General features: G+C 42.6%; 1 protein-coding gene and 1 pseudogene across 2 annotated transcripts in view; one reads left to right on the forward strand and one right to left on the reverse strand.

The window, feature by feature from the left end:
* On the forward strand, positions 1–6050 carry LOC139576130 (BTB/POZ domain-containing protein 10-like; annotated as a pseudogene).
* The window catches only part of LOC139576127 (basic helix-loop-helix ARNT-like protein 1), a 25814-nt gene continuing 9247 nt past the window's right edge, over positions 5631–22197 (reverse strand). Inside the window, exons 2-19 of one of the 2 annotated variants that reach the window (XM_071401831.1) lie at positions 21802–21885; positions 18059–18127; positions 17727–17871; positions 17335–17355; positions 15955–16017; positions 15632–15789; positions 15402–15481; positions 15202–15294; positions 14623–14740; positions 13934–14083; positions 13508–13754; positions 9216–9322; positions 8784–8934; positions 8287–8363; positions 8008–8116; positions 7731–7824; positions 7433–7526; positions 5631–7331 (exon numbers count right to left, since the gene is read on the reverse strand). In XM_071401831.1, coding sequence (XP_071257932.1) covers positions 7174–7331; positions 7433–7526; positions 7731–7824; positions 8008–8116; positions 8287–8363; positions 8784–8934; positions 9216–9322; positions 13508–13754; positions 13934–14083; positions 14623–14740; positions 15202–15294; positions 15402–15481; positions 15632–15789; positions 15955–16017; positions 17335–17355; positions 17727–17871; positions 18059–18071 — 1878 coding nt within the window. In that variant the 5' untranslated portion in view covers positions 18072–18127; positions 21802–21885 and the 3' untranslated portion in view covers positions 5631–7173. The remainder of the gene's footprint in view (positions 7332–7432; positions 7527–7730; positions 7825–8007; positions 8117–8286; positions 8364–8783; positions 8935–9215; positions 9323–13507; positions 13755–13933; positions 14084–14622; positions 14741–15201; positions 15295–15401; positions 15482–15631; positions 15790–15954; positions 16018–17334; positions 17356–17726; positions 17872–18058; positions 18128–21801; positions 21886–22197) is intronic. The other variant, XM_071401832.1, reaches the window with a different exon arrangement.

Genomic DNA, 22197 nt, shown 5'->3' on the forward strand with positions numbered 1-22197 from the left:
ATTGTGGCCAATCCTTACTGTGGCCAGCTTCACATAGGTAGCCACTGCCTGGCTAGCTAAACATATATATTGCAAGCATTCTAAACCATCTGCTATTTACTAGCTGGGACTGGTAACTAATTTACTGCTGGCTATGTTGTGATCACATTAGTTCGTTTGGGTGCTAGTGTCATGATTGTTAGCTAGCTAGTTAGCCACCATTAGTTTAGCTCGTATTATTCGAGATCATCGTGACATTAGCTGGCGAGCAGCTGTCGAGTTGGAATGCGAAGGGGAACTGAGTTTTAGTTTCGTATTCACTGGACGTATAACTTGCATTTATGTGAATATTTACAGCTTGTTTTGCTTTCCTGAATCAACCCAGTGAATTAATATCTAACTCGACGCCCTTCGTCATGTCAGATTATGAATGGTGAATAATCCGGGTTGGACGTCTCTGTGAACTGGTGATGGCAGCACGTCCACAGTCATATGATAGCAACTCAAGTGACACTGAGAATTGGGAACGAAAAACACCCGACCTCGCAAACTCTGCAAGCACTCGAGGTGAGGCAATTACTTTGCATTTGATAGTGTGTAAGGTCAGAAAGAACTGACACTAACCAAGATAGTTGTCATTTCTGTGGAGGCATTTCACATCCATGATCATGTGTATAGTGCTATAGGTATAGGCCATCATATTATAGGCTAGACAGATGTTTTTCAGCATAGTCACACACTCATTGTGCATTTTGTAACTTTATTTTATCTATAACAAAAATATAAAAAATATTTTCTTACAACATTTTTTTTAAAAGCTCTGCTCTGCATGTTGGTTAAGGGCTTGTTGGTAAGGTTGACACATTTTTGTATTTGGCACGTGTAACAAATAGATTTTGATTTCATGTTGACATTGTCCTTTGTGATTTCCAATGAAGGGCTGGTTACTCTTGAGCCCAACATCATAAAAGGCTACTGTTTTTATCATAACTGTAAAGTCAGATGGGCTGTCATAACGCTCCCAGTAGTCATTCTTTTAAAAGTCCACTGTCATGACAGCATGGCAGCACTATGTACACTTTATAACTACAAGTTTAAGTAAAGTGATTGCTAATGGTCTATGCCCTTTACTGGCTGTTGTTTTGGCAGAAAGGAAGTCTTTGGCATTTCTTGGGTCATTGTAGTTGTTATTTAAGAGTCCCCAGAGAGACTAGCTACCTAACTTGCAAAGCAAATTCTTGCAAAAAACAGACCTTATTTTTCCTCATTTGTAAGAACTGGTGCAGAACATGACCATGCAAGTGTGTCTTTTGGCTTCTCTCCAAACAGGAACGTTGGCCTTTTTATACTTCTATGGCTCACTGATGTGATGTGCGCTCATATTAAGAGAACAGACTGGGACAATATGTTCAATATTTCAATACAAAATGGGACACCATTACTGATGATTGTAGGCCTATATAGGGACGCAACCATTTGTGATTAAAGGCCTTGTTCCATTTTGATAGTGCTTTTAATGCCTTTTCCCTTTTAAAAGATGTACCATTAGACAAGTGGTCCGCCTACAATAAAAGGGATTCTGCTTTTGTGTGTACATTTGTCTTATTCCATTCTGTCCCGTTAGTCTTCTTGGGTTCGAAGGGCTGCTTCTATACTGTCTTTCTTTCCAAATATCTGACTTTCTCAGTATAGATGCATTGTTACTTATTGCTTTGAGTGTGTGACTACATTGTTTCTCTTGCTCCAGGCAGTGCATCAGGTCAGGGCGGTGTTGTTATAATTACCTCTAGAGGTAAATACTGGTTCTAGTAAAGCTCTAGCCCCGAACCATACTTTCACTGCGGTTCTGAGTGTCTCTACGGTTACAGCAGACACAGGATTTGTGACCTGCAATCTGTAATAATACATTAGGGGACAACAGAGGGAGAGTGTGTGTGTGTTGTGTGTTATCTGTGTACAGTTTAACTGCAATTAGTATTTAGTGTGCTTTCTGCTCTGGCCAGCGCTCAGTCGTGTGCATCTCGACTGGAGGCAGACGTGGTGAAGATGAGCCTGCATGGTGCTAGCGGGGGCAGTGACCGCTCACGCGACCGCCGCCGCTCCAGCGACCGCTCCCGAGACTCGTCGCACGAGAGGGGAGAGGGCCAGCTCACCCCTTGCATCAGAAACGTCACCTCGCCTACCCGCCAGCACAACAGCGGTGAGTAGAACGTACTGAGACCACTTTCACAAGTCTCCTAAAATAAGATTTCTAAGAGAACATGTTGGATGTTAATGTTGGCATGTAATAGGAGTAGTTTGTGAGAAAGGTCAGTCGTCATGCCAGTGAGTTAGTGCCTCTCTCCCTCCACCTCCAGACCGTGAGAGGGACGGTGGCTCCAGGCCCAGCAGCCCCCGTCCTCAGAGGATTTCCCCCAGCGGCTCCAGTAGCAGCGGGCTGGTCAGGAGCCTATCCAGCACTGAGGGCTGCTTTAAGAGCCTGGGGGTGGGAGAGATGGTGTTTGTCTATGAGAATAGCAAGGAGGGACTGGGCACGAGCCTGGGTACCCGCAGCATCCGGACCTCAGGCTCCGAGAGGGTCACTCTTATAGTAGATAACACACGGTTCGTGGTGGACCCTTCAATCTTCACAGCACAGCCCAACACCATGCTGGGCAGGTAGGGCTGACCTCATTGTTGTACTTTGTTATGGTAAAATCATCAATCCATATGAAGTTTTGTTTTACCAGTGTGGTTATATGAGGAGGAAGTCACCTACATGGGTTTTTTCCTTTAGATTCTTTATTGTATGAACGCTGAACAACACTGAAATGTGACCTGTTTTGTGGTTTCTTGCAGAATGTTTGGATCTGGAAGGGAACACAATTTCACACGGCCCAATGAAAAAGGAGAGTATGAAGTCGCCGAAGGCATCAGCTCTACAGTGTTCCGAGCCATCCTGGTCAGTCAATAGCACTGTATTACCAAGTACAACACTCCCTTTTACTAGCTTGGTCAATTATTGACTGTTTTTACTTGAAGAAAAATATTCCTTGATCTAGCGTTGCCATTGCTAACCTTTGCTCTTCTGAGCCACAAGAGGCAGCCTGCTACTCATAGTAATCCTGAATTGATTAACTTATTTGTAGCCTAAAACATTTACTCAAGGCTAGAGTCAACCTCAGACTGTTATTATAGAATGGAGTAGATGCCATGAGTTGTCCACTGAGGCTATGAGTGTCCTGAGAACAACTACAAGAACCAGTACCAGTGGCTGTAGGCTGCTGAAGTGAATATGGAGGAATGGATTGATTCAAATGTGGGCTGTTGTTGACAAACAGGGATCACTCTTAGAGGCATAGCATTTGATTTGAAAGATGTACCTTTTTATTTTTGCATTCGCAAATCTAATCCATGCCCAGCTCAACTGGCAGTAAACCAATATCTCTACGTACTGTAGGGGAGACAGCGTTGGCCATTTTAGGAAGGGGGAGCTGATAGGGGGGCTGATGTCTGTGAGTGAGGCAGTCTCTGTAATGGCTGCCTTTTGTGTTTTCTCTGTTCACTCTCTAACTGGCAGGATTACTACAAGTCTGGAATAATCCGTTGCCCCGATGGAATCTCCATCCCTGAGCTGAGGGAGGCATGTGACTATCTGTGCATCACATTTGACTACAGCACCATCAAGTGCAGAGACCTCAGTGAGTATACCCCCTTTTTACCCTTGACCTGGTTGGCTCAGTGAACATAAATCATGAGCCCTTGGTTTTCATATCCCTTATTAGTGATTAATTAGGTTTCCATAAGACTGATGAAAATGTTCTGGGAAGTTAGTGTGTTGGTTTGCGTCTCTGAACCGCTGTCTCCTGACTGACCATGTCCCATTGTCCCTAGGTGCCCTCATGCATGAGCTGTCTAACGACGGTGCCCGGCGTCAGTTTGAGTTCTACCTGGAGGAAATGGTTGTGCCTCTGATGGTGGCCAGCGCCCAGAGCGGAGAGAGAGAATGTCACATCGTGGTGCTCACTGATGATGACGTAGTGGACTGGGACGAAGAGTACCCACCACAGATGGGAGAAGAGTACTCACAGAGTGAGTGAATCCACACACACTCTCTACCCACCCCTATTTGACCTAGATATTTTTATTAATTTATGTATTTATTTTTTACCCCCTTTTTCTCCCCAATTTCGTGGTATCCAATTATTAGTAGTTACTGTCTTGTCTCATCGCTACAACTCCCGTTCTGGCTCGGGAGAAACGACGGTCAAGAGCCATGCGTCCTCCGAAACACAACCCAACCAAGCCGCACTGCTTCTTAACACAGCGCGCATCCAACCCGGAAGCCAGCCGCACCAATGTGTCGGAGGAAACACCGTACACCTAGCGACCTGGTCAGCGTGTACTGTGCATGGCCCGCCACAGGAGTCGCTAGTGCGCGATGAGACGAGGATATCCCTACCGGCTAACCCGGACGACGCTAGGCCAATTGTGCGTCGCCCCATGGACCTCCCGGTCGCGGCCGGCTGCGACAGAGCCTGGGCTCGAACCCAGAGTCTCTGGTAACACAGCTAGCACTGCGATGCAGTGCCTTAGACCTGACCTAGATATTTTGTGTGTACATAATGTGTGACGTTTTTAAATGTTTATAGTTCTGTCCTTGAGCTTTTTCTTGTCTATTAATGTTCTGTATTATTTCATGTTTCATGTTCTGTGTGGACCTCAGGAAGAGTTTCGGCTTTCGCAAGAGCTAATAGGGATCCTAATGAGATACCAAAAATGTGATCTTCTTAATTAGTAATCCCTGCTGTGGATTAAACTGTTGTTCACTTACCTAAAGGGACAAACTTAATTGACACTGCTTAAAAGAAGTTGTTGATAATGAGTTGCTGTGTTTCATAACATTTTATTTCCTCTCTGCAGTAATATACAGCACAAAACTATACCGGTTCTTCAAATATATAGAAAATCGAGATGTTGCCAAATCAGTTTTAAAGGAGAGAGGACTGAAGAAAATAAGATTAGGCATTGAAGGTAAGATGATGGTTTTATCATGTATTTGCTGGGGTTCAGAGCAAAAATGTTAGATTTTGATTCAGCATTGTGAACTCACTGGCTCTGTTGTCTGCACCATGTATTGGTAGGTTACCCCACGTATAAAGAGAAGGTGAAGAAGCGTCCTGGTGGCCGTCCTGAGGTCATCTACAACTATGTCCAGAGGCCTTTCATCCGCATGTCCTGGGAGAAGGAGGAGGGCAAGAGCCGCCATGTTGACTTCCAGTGTGTCAAAAGCAAGTCCATCACTAACCTGGCTGCAGCTGCTGCAGATATCCCCCAGGACCAGCTGGTCAACATGCACCCTGGCCCTCAGGTGGACGAGCTGGACATCCTCCCCAACCAGCCCCCCAGCGAACCCCAGTACAGCTACAACAACGATGCTGGTGACCCAGACGCCCCCTCTCCCGCAGTCTGAGGACTGCCCCCTCCCTGACACCTCCCTCCCCAGCGTACTGCAGCATGGAGCGAGAGGGGGATCAATATAGAGGGGGATCATAACCATATTGCCTTGGCACCTCCTCCACAGCCTTAGAGCCTCAAGGATCTGGTCGACTGTAAAAACCCTATAAGGGACTAGACTGGCAAAAGGGCATATTTCTCTTATTTCTAAAAAAAAAAAAAAATACTTGACCAAAGGAATTTATTTTTCTGTTAATTGTTTGAAATAAATTTAGCAAACCCAATTATTTTGTAGTTATTATTATTAATATATTATTTATAATGGTTATTGGGCTGTGCACTGTGACGTGTTACTGTGTTCTCCCCCTGAGTTTTATTTCACGTGCAGTTCTGGGCATACTTCCTGGATGGCAAGACTAGTGAATACTGTAACTGTTTGGGGAACAGGTGCAAAGCGTGATGCCTGGCCATGGAGATAAGCCTCTGATTTCATCACCATTCAATGGAAATTACTGTTGAATTCCCCTCAGATATACTTTGAATCATGTAATGGTTGGGTTGGTTGACATCATAGGATTGGTAATGAGATTCTGTGCTCCCTGGATATTCAGCATGACATAAAGACATTAAAATCACTACAATGTATAGTGTTTTTATTCCTATCATTGTGCTTATTTTCCATTAATAGCACTTGAGTTGAAAGAGGTTACTTTCACCTTCTTATTCCTCTACATAGAACACCTACACTTTCAAACTGAAAGTAGCCTAATACATGTGCAATACCTAGCCTGCAATTGTGGTTTGAGTTGACCTGATTTCAGATCAGGAGGAACGTTTTCCTTTTATGGGTCATTTGGATAGTCTGCCTGTTGCTAGGGAACAACAATATTTCCCGGGGGTCAGTAGTAAAGCACATCCTGTGTGTGGGTGGATGCCTCTGGCAGTGAGGTGGTCCAGGAAGGTGAGTGGGTGATGAGAAATGGTGTGCCCCCATAATATGCAAACATCACAAGTAGTGTGGACAATACCAACCAGTCTCCTATCAACTCTGGCACAGGAACTAGTCTTTGATTTTTGTCACATTTCATCTATTGTTGGCAAGCAAACGGATTACTCACTATTCCCACACTCAACATATTGTAGCAAAGTACCTTGGATTTCCGCATTGTAGCAACAATGTAAAATCCCTACAGCTGATTTAGCAGTGATACTGTATGCCACTGGATGGTAACTTGATACAGACCGCCCTGTTTTGTATTTTTGAAAATGTAAATAAGCAAGAGGAAGTTTTCTTTTAAAAATAATTCACTACTGATACAATACACTTTTACATATTTTGAGAAAATTAGAATAAACATGATACATTTTCTTTAGAAATATTGACATGTTTTTTGTAGTGTAAAAACACTACAAAAAACCCAATGCCATTATAAAAGAGCTGGGATCAATGCCTGTGAGGATGAATGGACATAGAAAAACCCAGATAACTGGTACAATAATACTACAGGGGTAATGAGGCAGTTTCACTTTTCCCAAACCGCACTGAGGTGGACTGTACATCATGGCCGATCCCAGGCCTAGTATTCCTTCCTTTTCAGGGCCCGCCTGCATTCAGCCTTACTGTGAGGCTACAGTTGCATTATCCCTGTTGATATGGCTCTCTGGTCACAAACTGACACAATGTGAATACTGTAACACCCAGCCCTTACTTCACCATGTTCAGCCCATTTAGGAGGCCTTGCCTAAGCCTGACAGTCCTCACAGTGGCCAGGGCAGGTCACTGAAGTCCACTGGGCCTCCCAACCCTGCGTCTGCCTCCAGAAGGCTCATGATCACAGCCATGGCTGCCTCGTCATTACTCGGGCTGCTGGAGCCTGGCTCATCCATGATGTCAATGCCAATGTGAGAGTTATCGCCTAAACAGGGTAAGGACATGGGTTAAATATTTAAGATTTTATGTGGATAGTTTCATTAACTGTAATCAAGATTAGATTTCAGAGCGGGGAAAAATGCATACTTAGATTGGAGTTGTTGGAGTATGGATAGCCTACGGAGTCAGGTCCCGGTATCAACCCTGCTGAGGGATGTTCTGGAGTTCCACTGTTCTGTATCTGTGAGAGAATCAAGACAGAATTGACATTCAGGAATCACCATTGCATCCTGAAGCATGAGCCACCAACAGACACTAAAAATATCCACCAGATGTGCTCATTACTGACTTCACATGGATGAGCAGTGGAGTGAATAGCAGACTTCCTCCCAGTTGGGAAGGGTTGAAGTGGAGGAGAATGGGAAGGACAGGTGGGAGCTCTTACCTTCTTTCCCCCTGGGGACGACATGTCTGGGGGTGGAGTGCTGGTGAAGTTATGAGGACTGGAGCCACAGCTGGAAGGCGAGGAGCCTCTTATCCTGGAAGAGTAAAGAAAACACAGGGTAAAAACAGCAGGACACAGCCCCATACAGTTTCAGTCACACACAGACATTTCCAATATGCACTGGGGGTCGATGACCATGGTATGGTTATGACCATACAGACATGCCAATTTATGTTTGACAAGACAATCATAACACAATCCACATGGTTCCTCTCACCTCTGGATCTCCATCACCTCTTCTGCGATTATCCGGCCGATCTTTCCCGCCCCTGCCCTTGTGCCGCCGGGGATGCCAGGCACTGTCTGAAGGGCCCGCTTGCCGGTTCCTGCAACCAACAAACGCAAAAGCTCAGTCACATTTCGGAAAAACCAAACAATTACTTAGTCACAGTCATGCCAGGAACAATTTTTTTTATGTCAACTCATCAAAGTACAGTCACACTTCATCCAAGCGGGTGAACTGCTGTGTGAGAGCACAGTAGGAGGGCAGGCTTACCGTCTGTGAGTACACTATCCATGCTCTGGGGGGAGGCGGCGAGCTGAGGATAGATGCCATCAGATCCTTCAGGCACACTGAGACAGAGAAAGGGAGAGAGAAGAGAGTGAGCGTCATCACTGAGCAGGCTCGTGACTTCACACCTCATTGGGCAGCTTATTAACATCTATTGCATAGATAGCCCAACAGCTCTAGAAAGACACAGTAATAAATATGCAAGAGTTCCAATAATACATGCTTTGTTTTCTGAGGCAAGCCAGATAGCTATATGAGTTGGACATTGATTTCATGTTGAAACAATAGTGGTGGTGATAAAACAACTTTGACACAGTAGGCATTGTAAATGTAATCAGCTGTTTGAAATCGTACATTCATTATCCGACTTTATTAGGATATGACCCTAATACAATGAATACAGTGTAATATTATGCATTGACTAGTTAAATGAGGACTATGGAAGAAAGTCCTAGCAGAAACAGACGTGTGTAGCTACTTACCAGACAACAGTGTTGGTGGAGACAATGTACTCCACCTCTTTGGTCCAAGGGTTCATAAAACTGAACCAGCGACTCCTCAGTGTGATAAAGGAGCCGTCTTTTATTTTGAACTTGTAGCAGTTTGTATTGATCTTCTCCCTCATCTGGAGCACTAAGAACAGAGGTGGCAGCCAGGGGGTGAGCTAAATAAGGCATGATATCTGCACACTTGGCCTCTGTGACATGCCAAATGGTAGCCTGCCAGGTTCTATATTAATTCATATCACAGTCTACTCGCTATGTGACATGCTTAGCGCAATTCATTTTATATGACAAAATTACCAGACATTACAAAATTATTCATGTGAGGCCTGAGACTCAGGGATGTATCACTGAGTCTAAAACGTTGCTCTTTGGTGTTATATTGGTATCCTTGTTCAATCTGATACATACCTTGTCTATGACATTCCGCAAGGTGCCCTATGTCATCTTGATGAAAGTATTCATAAAACGATGTACCCAGCAACTCTTGGGGTAGATAAGCCAAAATGGCAGTGGCCCTACAAAAGAGAATTATTAAGCACAAGTCCTGACTATCAATGCAGGCCAGTGGTATTTAGAACATTTTTAAGATAAGTCTAGACCACATCTTTTTTTATTGTATGCAAATAAAATAATATTCTCCCCCCTGCTTTGCATGTTTGATCATAATCAATGCCATGACAATCCAGGGCTGGGCGGTATACCGTATTTGACTATATACCGGCATTGATGCACGGACCGGTTTCAGTTTTTACTTTAACTTCTATAACGGTACTTCAATGTTTGGTTTGTTAAATGTAATACGCAACTCTGGCGGGTGTAACGTTAATGTCTGTTTTTATAGTTTACTCCGTTTGCTTCTTGACTCATGTTGCAAAACCATATCACCTCCACCCTACCGGACACCCTAGACCCACTCCAATTTGCTTACCGACCCAATAGGTCCACAGACGACGCAATCGCAACCACACTGCACACTGCCCTAACCCATCTGGACAAGAGGAATACCCATGTGAGAATGCTGTTCATCGATTACAGCTCAGCATTTAACACCATAGTACCCTCCAAACTCGTCATCAAGCTCGAGACCCTGGGTCTCGACCCCGCCCTGTGCAACTGGGTCCTGGACTTCCTGACGGGCCGCCCCCAGGTGGTGAGGGTAGGTAACAACATCTCCACCCCGCTGATCCTCAACACTGGGGCCCCACAAGGGTGCGTTCTGAGCCCTCTCCTGTACTCCCTGTTCACCCACGACTGCGTGGCCATGCACGCCTCCAACTCAATCATCAAGTTTGCGGATGACACTACAGTGGTAGGCTTGATTACCAACAACGACGAGACGGCCTACAGGGAGGAGGTGAGGGCCCTCGGAGTGTGGTGTCAGGAAAATAACCTCACACTCAACGTCAACAAAACAAAGGAGATGATTGTGGACTTCAGGAAACAGCAGAGGGAGCACCCCCCTATCCACATCGACGGGTCAGTAGTGGAGAAGGTGGAAAGTTTTAAGTTCCTCGGTGTACACATCACGGACAAACTGAATTGGTCCACCCACACAGACAGCGTCGTGAAGAAGGCGCAGCAGCGCCTCTTCAACCTCAGGAGGCTGAAGAAATTCGGCTTGTCACCAAAAGCACTCACAAACTTCTACAGATGCACAATCGAGAGCATCCTGTCGGGCTGTATCACCGCCTGGTACGGCAACTGCTCCGCCCACAACCGTAAGGCTCTCCAGAGGGTAGTGAGGTCTGCAGAACGCATCACCGGGGGCAAACTACCTGCCCTCCAGGACACCTACACCACCCGATGTCACAGGAAGGCCATAAAGATCATCAAGGACAACAACCACCCAAGCCACTGCCTGTTCACCCCGCTATCATCCAGAAGGCGAGGTCAGTACAGGTGCATCAAAGCAGGGACCGAGAGACTGAAAAACAGCTTCTATCTCAAGGCCATCAGACTGTTAAACAGCCACCACTAACATTTAGCGGCCGCTGCCAACATACTGACTCAACTCCAGCCACTTTAAAAATGGGAATTGATGGAAATTATGTAAAAATGTACCACTAGCCACTTTAAACAATGCCACTTAATATAATGTTTACATACCCTACATTACCCATCTCATATGTATATACTGTACTCTATATCATCTACTGCATCTTGCCATCTTTATGTAATACATGTACCACTAGCCACTTTAAACTATGCCACTTTATGTTTACATACCCTACAGTACTCATCTCATATGTATATACCGTACTCTATACCATCTACTGCATCTTGCCTATGCCGTTCTGTACCACCACTCATTCATATATCTTTATGTACATATTCTTTATCCCTTTACACTTGTGTGTGTATAAGGTAGTAGTTGTGGAATTGTTAGGTTAGATTACTTGTTGGTTATTACTGCATTGTCGGAACTAGAAGCACAAGCATTTCGCTACACTCGCATTAACATCTGCTAACCATGTGTATGTGACTAATAAAATTTGATTTGATTTGATTTGATTTAACTATACCAAGCCCTGCCCTGCCCTGCCCTGCCCTGCCCTGCCCCGTCAATCAAGAGAGCAGTTGCTCGACCATAGAGTCACAAGCACTTTCTTGCCGCATGGTCAGATGGATGCAACAATGTTGGTGACATGCTACTTTCCACAAGCGTTCTATAATTACTCTATTCGTTTGTGTATCTTACTGTCTGCTAGTTGGTCTTTTCTTAGCAAGGTGTTGCTAAAATAATGTGTGTTAGCCGTTAAAGCTTATCGCTAGTTAGCTGGCTAGCTAGCTAAATGTACTAAGAGTCAGAGCAAACGTATCTAGTTACCTAACACTGCCTGGTACTTGTGCCGGTGTAAGCCAAGAAAAGCATGTTGTGCAACGGTATCTTATCAGAGAGGAATAGGCAAAGTATGAATATATTGGCTTCTATGATATAATAGCGGTCCGCAAACAAACGTTAAAGGTGCATGCCGCCACCTACTATGCTGGAGTGTGTGGTCAATCACGGTTTACAACATTAGCTCCACATTTCTAAATCCTCCTACCTAACTCATTACTTCTGAGAAAATAAAAAAGGGCCCTACTAAATTCTAATAGTAGAATCCCCAAAATCCCTTCCAAACCCCGTCCAACCTCAATGGCCTTACACTTCAATCTTTCCCTCTCTTCAACTCTTTTGGCTAACTGGTCTACAATTTCATTCCCTTCCACACCGGAATTGAACTACTACAACCAGTCTCTCAATTCTCCATAATAACATTAATACCTCCAATAGTAGGTCACTCCTATTACATTTGCCAGATGATATACAGACAGGAAGTCTGAGCATACTATAATTCTGACAGGTTGTACGTCCTCCACCCACTGGAGGGTAACTACTATCCCCAACTGTTCAACTGAGTATACTGACAGTTTAGTCTTCTACATATCTGCACATCAACTTCAGGAACGTAAATGCCTGCTCCTGTGTGCCCACTATCTGGGTCCTTGGATCCACCTGTGAAAAGCAGTAAAAATGCATAAAAACTTCTACCAATGTAATTGTGAACCCGTTTCCCTATATCTCTGACTTCTGACCAATCATTCCTTTTCTCTACCAAGGTTAGATCAACAACAGGATCTGGGAGAAACCATGTAGAAACATCCCCTATCACCACAGAAGAGCCAACCTTCAACTCAAACCACTAATCAGCAAGCTTTCCAAATGCCCAACCAAAACCACTGCCTTGTCTACTAGTATATTCCCAACAGTCATCTAGAACAGTAGCAGTGGGATGGTAAAGAATATGTTGGCTAGCTAGCTAGCTACATGAAGCATGATAACATGTCATGTAACACCTAATTAGAGTCACCTGGAAACAGTGATGAAAACTTTGGTTCTCACCCTATCGATAATTCCTCACTGGCTTATTAATGTGTTGTCGTGTCAAACAACAATGTATTCAAGGTGCTGCCCACTATATTCCAACTATAGAATTAGAATAATCATTATATTTCCATGATTCCAACAGTTCAATTAGCTAGGCTTAGATATTTTTTGCCAATATCATGCTGCGTGGCACAGTGTGGAAATTATAATATAAGTGCAGGAAAGCAGAAATGGATGAAAATGCTGAAAATCACTTTTGTTTGGATTGAACAGTATAAAGGGATAAAGCCCATTTGAAATTACTTATAATTTATGCGTTGCCACCATAGGGTTATTACTCAGAAAACATATTTAGAACTTTTATTATTCAAAAACATAAAATACCGTCAAATACGGTTTAAAAAAATTATAATATTTTGATATGATATTTTGTCCATATTGCCCAGCCCTATGACAATCACATGTGACATTGTGACATTGTGACATTATCTAGAAATTCCCAGTGTACCAAACAGTATTAGTGACGTGGCGAGGTTATGGGATTGTTTTGTCAGGGGGCAGTGGAGTATTTGTTGTCAACATATCTACACTGAATCCTGTCTGCCCTCTGGGCCTCCATTACACCTCCATCTGGAACATTTTGCTGATGCTATATTTGGACATTGACAAAAACCTCGTTCACACATAAGCTGTCACTCTACAGTAAATCGGGCTCTGGACTGCCCGCGAGGTCCAGCCAGGTGTCAGGACATCACTGTGTAGGGGCCAACTGGCACATCCTTTGCTACATGTTTGTATGTCTGCTTGCATGCCATAAAACATCTCTCACCTCTGATCAACAAAGACAAACTTCCCGTCGATGGCATGGCGTGAGACATACTCAGTGGGTTTGACACGGATCTCATTGTTCATTGGCTGAGGGACAATGTGGGGATGCAGCTGCCCAATGGCCACCAGGCAACTGAGGTTGCAGCCCTCGTTGTCTGGTTCATTGTCATCATCTAGACCCATCTTGATGGGTGGCCAGCTCTTCAGGTAGCCAGTACTGTGTATTGTGCAGAAGCTCTTACGGTCAGCTGCGGATACAGTGGTTGGATCATCATCAACTAGCTCTACTCTGGAGCTATCACTGACATCAATGAGTAAGTAGTATATTGGTACGAAACCAAATGAACTGTTAACTAAAATGATTCACAGGAGATTAAAAAACACCCTTAAGTAAGTCATGTAAGAAAAAAACAGGAAGCTAAAGTACCTTTCTTCTTGGAGCAGGTGGAAGGAAAGTCCTTGTCCTCCATTTTAATGAGGGGCCGATTGCACTTCATCCTGCAGAAGAAGGATCGCCTGGCTCCAGAGCAAAGTCTGGATGGCCCGGGGGTGATGTCTGTCTTTACTGGAAGGCCAGCTGAGGACAAGACACAAAATAGCATTTAACCTATGCTGCAACGACAGGAACAGTATCACCCATGATCCTTTATAAATATATACTGTATCAAGTCCTACTCTGGCAAATAAAGCTACAATACATCATTTTTTGCTATTACAAAAAAATGGCTGAATTTACAGAAATTGTTTGACTGTTTATATTTACCCTAAACCCAGCGTGTCTTGATGTAAAAATAGCACTACCCTACATATTGCTACTGACATTTAAATTGGCTGAATTTACATAAATGGTTTGACTGTTTATATTTACCCTAAACCCAGCATGTCTTGATGTAAAAATAGCACTACCCTACATTTAGCTTCGTACATTTAAATAATGAGGAACACACAGTACAGGGGGATACATTGAGTGTCACTGTGCTAGCTATGTAGGGGACAGCAGGCTGATGATTACAGTCTGCTCTTCTACTCTCAGACACACAGTGTTCCTGCTTTCCTTGTTCTCCACCCCCCGGGCACTTAGAGAAAGGCTGGTAACTAGAGGCCAGGGTGCATTACTTTTGGAATCGATGAGGCGCTCCCGTGGCGCCGTGTCCGACGAGGACAGCTGCTCCTTGACTTTGGCAATGTCTTTAGGATGCAGGTAATCAAACAGGCTCTGGCCAATCAGGTCATTCTGCACAGAGAGGGAGAGAATGCCATAAGATAAGACCACGTTACATAAATGAGGCCCATAAAAAATACAAAATAACTAACACCCTTGCCTTTCGTGAACTAACACTTGTACTTGACTTTTTCCGACTAGCACCAACTTTGCTGATAGCTACTTTATTGTGGAAGAATGTACTGACTGAGATGTAATTGTCTTGGCTACTTATCTTAAGATGAATGCACTAACTGTAAATCACTCTGGATTAGAGTGTCTGCTAAACGACTAAAATGTAAACATCTGTAAAGTAAATGTCTCTAAAATGTAAACGTCTGTAAAGTAATACCAGGTTAAAGGGGGTCTACAATCATTAAATCTAATGAATAAATGTTATATTCATGTCATCAGGGTAGCGTATGAGGGTAAAAATGACTACAGTACCACCATTTAATGGGGGAAAAAACTGCAACATATTGGAGAGGACGTACTTGGCTGTAGTTTAGGATTTTGTAGACTGACTCCGAAACAAACAGTATCTTCCCTCGATCGCAGCCAACAACAAACAGAAAGCCATCAGATGCCTGTGGAGAGGGAGAGACGAGAGAGAGAAATACTGAGTCACACATGCATACTTATCGTGAAACGCACTCTGAGGACACAATACAGTGATGGAAGTAAGGACACCCACCCTCAGTATTAAGTGCTTCAGTTCGTCGTCCGACAGGAAGGCTGGTTTGTAGTTAGCTTCAGTGTAGGGGTTAGCGGCACCTGTGAGTCAGAAAAATCTAATATGTAAGACAAATGAATCAATATGTAATTTGTATTTCTCTGATGTACTTTATTGATCAGCTGCATGGTGGTGGTTGTCATCACTGTACTGTTCTGGCAGCAGTCCTATTAAAATCCTTCTCGTCTCACCTCTTAAGGTCTTCATGTGCTGGACAGCCATGCGCAGGACTGTTAGTTTGTCCAGTTTACGGGACATAGCGTTGCATGTAGGCACTAGTGCGGCCAGCTCGTCTATGAAGCTGTTCATCTTGTCCCTACGTCTCTTCTCAATCTGACTGTGGGCCTCCCTGCCATCCAAACAATACAAAGAGCATTTAACACAGACAAACAAATCAACACATCCATAGTCTGCCCGTATTTACAGAAACATGACTAATCTCTAATATAAACACAACGATTTTTATTCTATAGATTTTTATGTCATCCTACGGGAGATAGAAACATTTGGTTACCTGGCATTTTTAATCCGGCCTTGATGATCACCAAGTCTATCATTGTCTGTGTCCATGCTATCCCTTTGAGGAGAAGCATTAACATTAGTACAAAGAAATATAGTAAAACAATTATTTTACCACAAATATTAAATAATGATGTTACAGTATGCAATGTAATTATGAATAAAGCAAAATACTAAAGTGAGAAGTCGTTTGAAATTTGTATAATTAAAAAAACATGGAGAGCCTTTACTTGACATGAAACATCAACATTACTAATGCAAGCCATTCAAATATTTTCTTACCATCTTTGGTAGAAGCTATATGAATAGTTATTAGAAATGTTCCTACAGAATTAGGAACCTGGTTTCTTTGAGACCTTTCTTAGTGTGGATTCTGGCGAAAGACCTTGTGCCTCTGATATTGTTCACAGCTGAACTCCTACTCTGTCATCCCACTCAGCCTTACTGTCCTTTCACAAACAAGAAATTAAGCCATGACATTTTTTATTGAACTAGGCAAGTCAGTTAAGAACAAATTCTTATTTACAATGGCTGCCTAAGAACAGTGGGTTAATTGCCTTGTTCAGGGGCAGAACAACATATTTTTACTGTGTCAGCTTAGGGATTTGATCTATCAACCTTTTGGTTACTGGCCCAACACTCTGACCACTAGGCTACCTGCCACCGCTAGAATGGTGGCACATATCCTGTGCCACTTCAAGACTTGTCAACTCCATACTATAATAGCATTCAATAGCCTCAAATATAGATTATTTCAAATATGATTGGCTCTACAAAATTGACCCAAAGGTATTCACACAGAGTTGTTGTCTTAAGTCTCACTAAGTGAGGTAAAAACAAATATGTGCCTTTAGTGAATGAGCTAGAGACAACAATATAATGTATCATCCATCATCCATTATACATCATACATCAAATCAGGGTGCCCTCTCTATTAAATTAAGGCCTGATCAAACTAAATACCAGCAAATACATTTTTTAACACAACTGTAATACAGTCTTGGTGCTTCAAGATTGTTACTGCAGCACCCCTTCGTGCTTTGATGTTTATCCTAATTCTAGCTATTCAAATCTACACTATAGCATGACTGGCTCTCCCATATTCACAGCGATCCATACTGTACATGACCAGTCACTCTCAGGGTACTGATCACCATAGCGCATTCATTTTGATTGACCTAAATTAAGGGATGAGGAATACATTAGTGTCTAACCTCTATTTCTAGGGGTAAACGCTAGAACAGTTTGTATAGTTTGATCAAAGAAGAGGCCAATCCTGACCAAACAAGGATCACACAGGGCCAACTAATCAGACACGGGATTGGTTCCTTTACTACAATGTACTTTAACATTCATAATTTGATTTGATACTTACTCAAAAGAAAATCCATCAATTCTGTGAAAGCAAGGAAGTTTGTATATTACAATTCAAATTAAGTATACTGATTATTCTGATCTAATCTAAATCAAGGTTATGCTACCATTTGTTCCTAATTGGTTGTTAATTTCTAGGTAGGTAGTTATCTTGTCAACTTTAAGTGGAAACCTTTGACACACAGTAAGAAAATATTCCCATATAGTTCATCAAAAAGCTGCCATGCAAACATACACATCTGTCAGAAAATGGCATAAATGACAAACAGAAAAATGTGATCTCACTAAACCAGAACTAACGTGACATTAATATAATAAAGATGATTGGCACATGTACTATCTTCAGGTGGCAAGTAGGACAAAGTATATAAGCAGTTTTGAAGTCAGGCTTACTGGTAGTCTGTGGTGCTGCTTTTTCTCTTGCGTGTGTAGTCCATGCCGGGTGTGCCGATCGAGCTGATTAGATCAGTGGAGCCGGGAGACATGAACTCGTTCATCGTGGAGGAAATGTCCATTCTTTGGTCTGCCATTAGATCATCTATAGAGAGAAAACACACTGATTTCAGCACTTATTATGCTCCATAAGACACAACAAAAAGGTCAGTTGACGTGAAAGAGACTTCTATGAAAGAACACAAGATATTCAAATCTCAATTCCTAGACAAAGACAATTTATCAAAAAGTGAAATAAACTGTGGTTGTTTTAAAGATGGTGTGACACTCACCACAAATATTCATAAGGCCGGTTATCCTCAAAACATCTCACTCAGTTTCTTTCCAGCAGTGACCCAGATCTGAAAGGCAAGTCAGTGAAGAGTCAGACATCCTCTTTATATACAAGGCATGAGGAAACCACAGCAGCATCATATAACAAAGCCCTCTGAACCTGAGCAGCTGCCGTATAACCTGAACGTGGTGCTGATGTATACCATAGATGGCCCATTCAGTAAAGGGGATGTAAGAGGACCGATTGATATCTCTATGGTCTTACATAAGGTGAAAGCTATAGCAGAGGCTCAAGCCTCTCTCTCTCCCTTAGGCAACAATCAAGAGTATCTTTGAGAAGCATCATTCACTTGACCTCCAGCTAAAATGAACAAGAAGAATGATAGAATTATAATTTATTTTGTTATCAACGAAAACCTTGGATTACTGAAAACGGATGCTTTGGAATAGTGTTCATAACATAATGCAGCATATGTTACATAAACCTAGGTGTCAGTCAGAGACATAATTTAGTGAGATTAGTCCTTAATATAAAGGCTAATTCAGATAAAACAATGCCAATGTTACAGAGGAAGACAGATTGTCAGGAGGGGTTACATTTCATAAAGAACCCATATCTGCATTGATCACTGTTTATATAATCCAACCAGTATGGCCTTTTATAATATTTAATATGGCCTTTTCCTAACCTCACTTAGATAGATTAAATGAGTCTCCTCTGCTAACCCATCACTTAGCGCTCCTGGTAGTTTCCCACGCAACGTCCTCAAATTACAAAACATTGTAATCCTCGTCAATTTGCCTCGATAAATGAGAAAGTCCATTTAAACCAATTTTTAAAAAAATTTTTGCCATCCTAGGGTCATCCACTACTTATAAAACCTATTTTCAACCTTTATTATTCAGAACAATAAAATACTATCAAATACCGCCATACTGTAAAAAAATATATAATAATACTGTGATATGATATTTTGGTCATATCACCTACCCCTACCCTCACAGATTGTATGTTTCCTAGGCTTTGTAAATAACCTATTAACAATGCTACTTGCACTTTCAGGTTTACAGTAAATGTAATCCGGGACACTCAAATTAGTATGATATGTTACGTTTGGTATGGATACATAAGACAGATGGTTACTTAAGGTGAAAACAAAAGTATAACGCAAACATCTAGCAACCCAATGGCTGCGAGTTCAAAGTCATCATGGTAAATTTTAGCTAATTAGCTCATTTTCAACTACTTACTACTGTTTAGCTACTTTGCAACTAGTTAGTATGTTAGCTAACCCTTCCCCTAACCCTAACCTAACTCCTAAACGTAACCCTAACTTTAACCCTAACCCCTAGCCTAGCTAAAGTTAGCCACCTTGCTAGAATATGTAACATATCATGCGTTTTGCAAATTCGTAACATATTGTATGTTTTGCAAATTTGTAACATATTGTACGTTTTGCAAATTTGTAAAATATAATACAAAATTGTAATTCGTAACATATCCTACGAATGAGTGATGGACATCCACAAATGAATACATACCATACGAAACTTAACATTTCATACTAAATGGAGTGTCTCGGATTTACATACAGAATAATACGAAATGCTCTCAGACCAGGTTGCACAAAAATACCTTAAAAAGCACAACTACCTCGGGTCACTGTGGCTTGTCCTGCTCCTGTAATCAGACCAGAACTAATGCTCTGCTCCACTGTGCCTGAAAGTCTTTTCATTGTAATTAGATTCTCCACTGACCTATTTTTCCACAGCTCTTTTTCCCTATCCGTATGATGTGACAGTTTCAGAGTTTGATTACATCGAACCAAACCATAATTACACCCCATAATTTCTTGCCTGCAGCAAGGAACTTTGTTATTGTCACCGTCACCATAGACAACTACACTACAACCTGACCCTTCACTCTGGTATATGTCACAACAGACATCCGAGCTGACCATGTAATCCACCGGGCAAAGAGGACTTGCTATACCATTCATCATCAATGTTTTTTTTTACATGTTTTTTGTAAGCTGAACAAAACAGTACTCCTGAGAATAAGCCTTTTTGTAAATGTTCATTTTGTCACCTAAGCCAAAGGAAGGCTAAAACACCTACACTGAGTGTACAAAACATTAAGATTACCTGCTCTTTCCATGACATTAACTTACCAGGTGAATCCAGGTGAAAGCTATGATTGATTGTCACTTGTTAATTCCACTTCAAATCAGTGTAGATGAAGGGGAGGAGACAGGTTAAAGAATGATTTTTAAGCCTTGAGACAATTGAGACATGGATTGTGTATGTGTGCCATTCAGAGGGTGAATGGTCAAGACAGAAAATGTAAGTGGGGTATGGTAGTAGTTGCCAGTAGATGGAGTCAACACAGGCCAGCATCCCGGTGGAACGCTGTCGACACCTTGTAGAGTCCATGCCCTAACAAACTGAGGCTGTTCTGAGGGAAAGGGGGGGGGTGCAACTCAATATTAGGAAGGTGTTCATAATGTTTGGTATGCTCAGTGTATACTCAAACACAAAATCTCTCACTCGTACTGACTAAAAAAGTAGAAAAAGGAAAACCTGCTTTAAGGTCAGCTTAGCTAGTTGTGACAAATCTCTGGTTGCCCGGATACAGTGGTGCAGGAACTTCTTAAATGCTTGCCAATTAGGGAACCTTTTCCACTACACATAACCCACTGATAGCATACAGGTCACTCCTCTCCTCACACCACCACTCCACTGCTCATCAGTCTAATGAAAATTCTTTAGTATCATTTTACCATCCCCATGGCATTCACATATTCAGTAACACTCAACACCATCCATGTTACAACACTAGAAGATCACTAAGGTGGATTCTGATCATTTCTAATGTTTTAATGCACATGACCTCTATGGTATCTAAGTGTCAAAAAGGTTTATATTTAAGCTGTGCGGAAACAAAAACCTTGATCAGATGAGGAGAAGCAGGGAAGAAGCAGAACCAGGAAGCAGTAACAGGGTCAGGGTGAACAGCTGGATACACATGGTTAGCTTACACAGCACTATGATACTGTCTGCCGTGCAAGAACTTCTCCCTTTCATAATGTTCTTAATGCTATGTCACTGTTGGGTTCCTATTTACGCCACTCCCCTGGCGTGATCTCATCGTTCTGTCACGTTCAGATGAAACAGAGTGTCCTGTGCACTCAGCAGCATCATCATAGCGCTGTAAGGCTGTCTGTAATTCCCTTCTGTTGTGTGCCGTCCTGGAAAGCTCAGGCTTGGCTCCTGTAATGACATGGCCTATGTTCGCTATGTAAGTCAAGCTGTCCGTTTCTCAGTAGGCTCCTTTACTCAGAACAGAGCATTCTAAGAGCCAGGCTAGAAAGATAGACAGGGGATGTTAAAGCTTTGGTGGAATAGATGGTTAGAAGACATGTTCAAAAAAAAGCAGAAATAAGACTCCAGTTCAAGTTAATAAGATGCAAGTAAACAATATTGATGAAACACAGATAGCTGTGAGAAAACCACCCTCACGCATGACTGTGCTTATGTATGACTGACTGACTGTGCTCATAACTTACTTCATCCCTAACTGTTCTCCCTGCCAACTGCTCATGTGGCCATTTTGAAGTGAAACCACAAGAAGCTGTGCGTCACAAATGTCATTGGTGATTCACTTCAAACGAAGGTCGTGAACTCATTTCAGAGCGGCTGTCAATTCTTATGAAATCACACAGAACCATGTGCGTCCACATACCTGGATGGGTGGTGCAGGAAGTGGACTGGCCTCCTTATGTCAGAGCTGGGCTTTTTCTCACAGATGCATCGACCAGCACAGTACCTGGAGAGGGATCAGATAGGACAAGAGGTCAGGTCACAGCGTAAAACACACTGGCCAGCTGGGAGTGGCGACTCATCTAGGCCTATGATGTAACAGCGAGTGGTGCTCTGATTAAGTGGCTTGTTTAGAAAGCTCAGATGGGCGACAGATGGGAGGTGATCTGGAGATAGTGTGAGCAGAGGAGATGGCTACAGATTCTCCTCTATGCCTAGCCCCAACAGGATAGTATTAGCAATGGGATCGCAATCACTGCCATGCTAAATCTCATGCCTATAAGACTAATCATACTGCAGTAGTTATCCACAAAGTACA

This window comes from Salvelinus alpinus, chromosome 5, assembly GCF_045679555.1.
Source record: "Salvelinus alpinus chromosome 5, SLU_Salpinus.1, whole genome shotgun sequence".
Taxonomy (NCBI): domain Eukaryota; kingdom Metazoa; phylum Chordata; class Actinopteri; order Salmoniformes; family Salmonidae; genus Salvelinus; species Salvelinus alpinus.